The sequence below is a fragment of the Alosa alosa genome, chromosome 4 (assembly GCF_017589495.1).
Source record: "Alosa alosa isolate M-15738 ecotype Scorff River chromosome 4, AALO_Geno_1.1, whole genome shotgun sequence".
In the NCBI taxonomy this organism is placed as follows: Eukaryota; Metazoa; Chordata; class Actinopteri; order Clupeiformes; family Clupeidae; genus Alosa; species Alosa alosa.
Window position 1 is genome coordinate 22,748,632 of NC_063192.1, and position 7,500 is coordinate 22,756,131.

General features: G+C 45.6%; 1 protein-coding gene across 1 annotated transcript in view; it reads right to left on the bottom strand.

Moving 5' to 3' along the window:
* The window catches only part of plxna2 (plexin A2), a 151,136-nt gene that overhangs the window by 45,078 nt on the left and 98,558 nt on the right, over positions 1–7,500 (bottom strand). Inside the window, exons 15-16 of the mRNA XM_048240842.1 lie at positions 4,093–4,332; positions 3,039–3,182 (exon numbers count right to left, since the gene is read on the bottom strand). Coding sequence (XP_048096799.1) covers positions 3,039–3,182; positions 4,093–4,332 — 384 coding nt within the window. The remainder of the gene's footprint in view (positions 1–3,038; positions 3,183–4,092; positions 4,333–7,500) is intronic.

Consider the following 7,500-nt stretch of genomic DNA (forward strand, 5'->3'; position numbering starts at 1 on the left):
GTTGCTCCTGGCAATACTTGTTTATAAGACGTTTGGTGATTAGTTGATAGCTGTTTTTGGGACACGTTAAACGTTCTTTATAATGAGCGCATACGGGGAGTAAAACAACTGTTACGCGCTGTTACAATTGTAGGCTACAATGATTGCAATACAAAAATACTGTATGCGTGTGTTAGTTTAGTTAGTTTTGTGATGTTTTTCACTTTTGCCTCATGTGTTTTCAGGTTTGAGGGCTTTTTTGGCAAGATTGACCTTGGTTAGACTTTGCATATGTTATTTCTCCGTATGGAAAATAAAGTCAATTTTCGACACACGTCTGTTATTAGTTCAATAACAAGTGTTCCTTGTTAAAACATGTGACTAGTGAAACTCAAATGATTTTAGAAATATTTAGCCAAAGCCAAAAAGTGTGCTTTTTCAAAGTTCTCAATGTATCGTTTTAAATGTCAGGGCCCTAGGAAGTCTACCAATGAAGTGTGGAGATACACTGAGCCTCGTAAATGGTGTTAAACAGTGATTTATTTGCATGGCTAGCCCGATGCCGAAGCACCACCATTGCTGTTTGTAGCATCGGCTAACTAGCGCCAGATTTTGGAGTGCAGGGGACAAGCCGAGATGGGCTATGAGACATACGTTCAAATCGGTATCATGTTTCAACACACTTTAGGTTAATATCACACCGGAATTCTCCTTTAAGTGCAGTAGGCCCCTATCTGCCCCCTTTGGAATTATATCTCGAGCCTATTATAAGGTCCAGTGCGTTATGTCCTGGGATTCGGACGTGCTCAAAAAGAAAAGAAAAAACACTTTTTTCTTATTTTTTTATAGATGGTTATGAGGAGCAATATGAGTCTGAACTCCGTGTCATTCAGACTCAACCCTCTTGTTGCTTTGATATCTTTTTCGTTGTTGTTTGAACGTCGGCAAGCAGGCATGATGCGGTTGCAATTTAAGTGAAATTTCTACAGTAGGCCTTCAACATGCAACATGCTTGTTAGGCTGGGCTACTGTCTTGTGGTACAGTACATGTTCAACAATTGCTGGTGTGCAGGCTATAATCAATTAGCTAAATCATTTGTCCAGCTGTTTAAAAAAAAAATTGTGCTACACTGTACATTCAAACGCAAAAGGTGCTTTGATATCTTTTTCGTTTGAACGTCGGCAAGCAGGCATGCTGCGGTTGCAATGAATGAGGATAATTGGTTTTATCTGCGGATTTATTTTTTGTATTATTTTGAATATGACTCGCTGCAGTCCCAACAGCACGTCTACTTTTTCCACACGCATCTAAGTTCTAACACACATCCCCTCTCGCTTTCTCTCTTTCCATCCCTGCGCACGGGGCTTTCTTAAAGGAGCTGCACCATTTTACAACAATTGCATCTACATTTTCATATTAGAATGTTTTGCCTGTTTAAGTGTAGGCTGCTTAAACTACCGCGGATCGATTTAAGTTCCCGTGCCCCCCGCTGAAAGTCTTCGCGCTTTATCGTTACACTATCAAATCTATAAGTAACCGTGACAAATAGGGTATAAGATATATAAACTCACGCTATTGTATTATCATAAATGTTTGGTAATGGCTCACTGCGTCATCGAAGCAGTTAAGTCAAATCGCATCAAAAATAGTAGTGGCAGAACTCCCAAGTGACACCTTGTGGTTGTTTGTATCAACTGCAGTTTGTGCCATTTCTGCTGAGAAAATGGGGTGCGTGATTCATGAAGGAACCCGTCCAAACTTAAAGGGACACCAGGCAAGCTTGATGCTTTTTCTCTACGAAACTCCCCCTCGCTCGGTCTGAAGCTCTTTTCCTTTTCTTTGCATCTTCCGTCAAGGGTTTTCGCTGCTTCTTCGCCGGCTCTGCCATTATACACACGTTTGCAACAATCGCTAGCGTTTCGTTAGCCTGCCTCTGTGCTGTATGCAGGATGTAAACTGATCCTGCTTCGGTCGGCGGGTAGGATACACCGAACTTGCAAGTGGGATATTCTTCTTACAGGCAGTAGGGGCGGGCGAGAGAGTCTTTATTCGCCCTGTAATGAGTCATTTAACTATATACCAACTTACGAAGATGATTAATTAACACGAAAACGTTGCCTGGTGTCCCTTTAACTGGGACCCACTGTATGTAGTAGACACAAAAAAACGTGTTAAATGTGCCTTGGCATACAAAAACGGACTACATTTATTTTCGGTTTAAAAAAACACATCTTGCTCAAATGCTTTACTGTGCATCTGGGCAATAAAACCATTTCATTTGACCATAAAACCACAGACACCCTCCCATTTCACTAGGGTCTCAGATTACAATGAGCCCAAACACCTTATTTTAAAAGCCCACATGCCTGCGTTTCTGCCTGTGCTACAGAAAGGCCTCACAAGGACAAGTGGAGTTTATAACTCAAGCTTTAAACTTTTAAGGTTTCACTGGATAGACACAGTATGAGTGTTAATTAGCCCTACTTTGTGTTGGGACCTTCTGACAGCTAGAGAGCAGGTTGTTTTTAGCGGCATGAGAAATGAAGAAATGCCAGCGTGGTGGAGTCTTAGCAGTGCTTTTTTTTTTCAAATATCCCACAGAGACAGGGCTGTGAAAAGGTACTACAGAATTTAACACAGACACAATCTCTCTCTCTCTCTCTCTCTCTCTCTCTCTCTCTCTCTCTCTCTCTATCAGAGATCAGAGTGCACATGTTAAATACCCTAAGGCCTACATGATCACACAAGTAAGAAACATGCACATATGTGCTGATGCACATAACAGCACATGGAACAAACACACACATACAAACACACACATGCACACACTCACACACACATACAAACACACACATGCACACACACACACACACACACACACACACACACACACACACACACACACACACACACACACAAACACACACACACACACTCGCACACGTTCGCAGACACTCGCACTCGACACACACACACACACACACACACACACACACACACACACGCACACACACCCCAAGATAATAAAAACATGACCATAGCAGAGGAGGAGACTGACCATGACTTTGTACTGTCCGGTGAGGTTGGGCGGTTCACAGAGCAGCTGGGTCTCGGAGACGGTGACGGAGCAGGGCGTCTCCCCGATGAGCACCGTGTAGTTCAGCTTCACACCCCCAGACGCCGGCGGCACCAGATTCCTCCCCTAGAACACATCAAAACAAACATGTCAATACGGGAAATATGTTTTAAACGACCAGATTCCTCCCCTACAACACATCAAAACAAACATGTCAATACGCAAAATCAGTTTTAAAAGGACCGGGAAAGCTGTCTTAGGGGACACAGTTAAAGATAAGCTAGGAGACAGGGAAGGGAAGTGTGTAAGAAGACAATTAAAGGTGTGTTATGAGTTGACTATGAGAAAGGTGTGTCCTACATCCTGACAGGTGATGGGTATCCCTGTGGGGAAACACTTCAGCAGACACTCAAAGGAGTCTGAAGTGTTCAGGTAGCTCTTAAGGTGGTGAATTGTGAAGGGTTTTCAAGTTGTACTTTCATACGCACACCATAGTGTAGTGTAGGTAAATACTTGTACACATCCTAGTCCTAAACCTATGTACTTTCATACACACACCATAGTGTGGGTAAATACATGTCCTCCTCCTAGTCCTAAACCTCTTTACTTTAATACGTCCTGTACACCATAGTGTGGGTTAATACATGTCCTCATCCTAGTCCTAAACCTGTGCATACCTGCATGAAACAATGTGTTCAAATGAATTCATTACAGGATTAATTACAGTATCGACTACTTCATTGCTTGAAGCTTGGATCAATAGTGTTAAGGTATTTAAAATGAACAGCTTTACACATTGCACTCCAAGGCCTATGAAAGGAAAACAATTTCTGGCATATATGGAGATCTGCGTTTGTTTTCCGCTTGGTGCTCGTAATGCACTTAACCTCTGCTGCCAGTGGCTGGGGATAAAGGCACCCGCTGAATATCCAAGTCCGAACATACTGTAATGTAAAGTGTAATGAGACCCTTGATTGGGTCAAGGTAAGCGAAACAAGAAAAGCTAGCGCTGCTGCCCAGGGCAGAGGGCCGGTACCTTGAGGATGATGGGGGAGCCGGGTTTCTGCTCCATCACGCCGTTGGTGCTGAGGGGCTCGAAGAAAGGGTTGGGGTAGTACAGGAAGTTGGTGTTGTTGTAGACCAGCAGCGCCTGCACGTTGTTGAAGATGAAGCCAAACTCGTCGGCGTGTTTCACCGAGTCGAGACCGGGACGATACTCTGCGGTCAGGGAAGGGGCGAAGCAGCTCATGGAGGTAGTGTTTAACACCTTACACACCTGAGAGAGAGAGAGAGAGAGAGAGAGAGAGTTAATAAACACAGCTTAATTGCTTCTAGAATTGCGTTTTGTGAAAACAAAATTCTGAGTTCTGTTCACTCCGTTCACAGAGGAAACAGTGAAACAGGTGGAAACAACTCTGGTAATGCAGCTGTTCTTTAAAGACCAACCAATCAAGCCAAACGAGAGAGCTGAGTGTAGATTAGGTGAGTTCACACACTTACGCACGCTCACACACCACACTTTCATTCCAAAGCCCGTGGAAATGCTGACGCTTTTTCCTCACTAACACACCGGTGCTTACTCAGAAGGAACCGAGTGTTCCCTCAGGACACCTAACTGTGTACGTGTGTGTGTGTGTGTGTGACTGTGCATGAATGTGTGTGCATGTGTGTGTGTGTGTGTGTGCATGTGTGTGTGTGTGTGTGTATGTGTGTGTGTGTGTGAGCAGGCGTAGGTGTGTGTGTAGGTGGGTGGGAAAACAAAATTGATTGCTGCGACGCGACGCGGGTCCCTGTGCCCCCAGGTTTTCATCTCATCTCCATCCCCAGCTCCGGCTCTCTGGGGGGAGAGAACTTAATTAGAGCTAAATATCTTCAAAGCGCAGCAGCACTCGGGGACTGCCACGCCTCTTACCTGTTGTTCTCCGCCCGACCGAGGAGCCAGCGGGCGAGCGAGGGGATCAATAAAAACTCCAGACACACACACACGCACACACACACACACGCACACACACACACACACACACTTGATTTTGCAGGGTGGCAAATTCTGGCAATGTAGCAGACTCCCCCACTCCTCCCTTTCCTCTTTTAAGGGTGGGGGGGTTGGGGGTGAGCAGGGGCAGAATTAGCAGGCCTCTGTAAAACGCTGTACGTCTCTGTTTGTTTAGGTGGGGCAGAGACAGTGAAAAGCATGTAGTCGTGTATTAGTCTAGACACAGAGGGAAAAGCTGTGTTCCACTGCACCAGTGAGGGAGAAAGAAAGAAAGAGAGAGAGAGAGAGAGAGAGAGAGAGAGAGAGAGAGAGAGAGAGAGAGAGAGAGAGAGAGAGAGAGAGAGAGAGAGAGACTTAATTATTAAGCACCACAGTGTGTAGATTATAGCAAGATCCCAGGCAAGGAGCCCAGCGTACAACACAGGTCCAGCATTAAATCTGCCACCTCAGGAGTTGCTAATGTGTGTGTGTGTGTGTGTGTGTGTGTGTGTGTGTGTGTGTCTGTACATGCACCCAAATCCACGTGATATTTCCACATCGTGTGTCTTCTGAATCAAAGTGGTGTGACTTCACACACAGCAGTGTGTGACTGTATGCTGAACAGAGACTCGACAGGCATGATGAGACTGATTAAAAATAGATGGGCCGGTCGGCGCAACACAAGAGGGCTTTCTACTGTATTGTGCACGAATTAGATGAAGCCAAAAAGCTCTCTGTGCGTTTGCGTTTTCACCTCTTGTGGATTCTACAACAGGGGTAGAGACAGAGTGGAGCAGCTACACAATGTTCTTTATTTTTTCTTAAAAACAAGCTCTAGATGAATAGTTGGGATGAAGGAAGTGGATGCACTCACTCCTAACCCAAAGTGTGTTTCGTTACTTGAGTTTGGTTCTTTCTCTAAAGAGTTGCACATCGCTCTAGTTGGGATGAAGGAAGTGGATGCACTCACTCCTAACCCAAAGTGTGTTTCATTACTTGAGTTTGGTTCTTTCTCTAAAGAGTTGCACCTCGCTCTAGCTGCTATTTTGGACTGCTGACATGTGAAACAGTAGGGGCAGATGCTTCCACAGCATCCCACCTCACGTTGGTTGGAACGGCGACGTATTTGCAAATCGACTGGCGAGCAATACCATCTGCTCAGCTTTGGCTGATTGCAGCTTGTTTTTTTTTTAAACCACATTTGCTCTTCTCTGCATCTTTTTTCTTTCTCTCTTTCTTTCTTTCTGTCTCTCTCTCTCCCCTCTCGTTCTGTCTGTCTTCCCCGCTGTTGAATTCTGTCCGCCAAGCGACTCTTGAGGGAGTGTTAGTGGTCACGGCACCGATGCTCAAATGCAGCTGCGGGTTTTTAACAAGCACCTGAACTGAACTCCTGCCGGGCCAACGGCCATAGCAAATGACCAGGACTGATGGGCCAGGAGAGGAGAGGAAGGTGTTGCTGTACAACGATGTGTGAGACGGACTGTGTGTGTGTGTGTGTGTGTGTGTGTGTGTGTGTTAGTTTGTGTGTGTGTGTGTGTGTTAGTGTGTGTGTGTGTGTGTATTGTGTTAGTGTGTGTGTGTGTGTGTGTGTGTGTGTGTGTGTGTGTGTGTGTGTGTGTGTTAGTGTGTGTGTGTGTGTGTGTGTGTGTGTGTGTGTGTGTTAGTGTGTGTGTGTGTGTGTGTGTGTGTGTGTGTGTGTGTGTGTGTGTGTGTGTGTGTTAGTGTGTGTGTTGCTGTAAAACGATGGGGGAGACAGACAGACTTTCCTTCTTTTTTTCTTTCTTTTTTCTGAAAGAGGGGAATCAATGATGCTGCATTTCATATCTGCGCCGGTAACGGTAATGGGCTGCCAATTTCCTCCAACATCATGTAGATCCGCCAGCCTCAGTGGACAGCTGGGCGGTGGGTGGCCGCAAGTACATCGCTCAGAAAATAATTGGACTGGCCGGCCGCTTCCACAGCAGCTCTCTGCACTGGCACTTTAACACCCTTGGACCCTCTGGCCCCTTATTACGGTGGAGGGAAGGAATCACATAAATACAGAGAGAAGAGATATATTTCTCTCTCCCGGCCACACTGGTTCTCTGCCCAGAGAATGACACACCATGTGGAGGTGTGTGTTTGTGTGTGTGTGTGTGTGTCTGTATGCGTGTGTTTGTGTCTGTGTGTGTGTGTGTGTGTGTGTGTGTGTGTCTGTGTGTGTTTGTGTGTGTGTGTGCATCTCTCTTACTACAGAGGTTGGAGGACAGTCTGTGGAGCAGTAGTGTAATCAGGGAGGCAGCCAGACTCATGGAAGTTCATGGAACAGAGCTGCAGGATTTAGCTCCTCATCCTTTCTCGCAGGCCTCCTACCCCAACTGCTCCTGTGTGTTTTTCTGTGTCTCTGTTTTGGTGTGTGTGTGTGTGTGTGTGTGTGTGTGTGTGTGTGTGTGTGTGTGTGTGTGTATGTGTGTGCGTGTGTGTGTGTGAAGC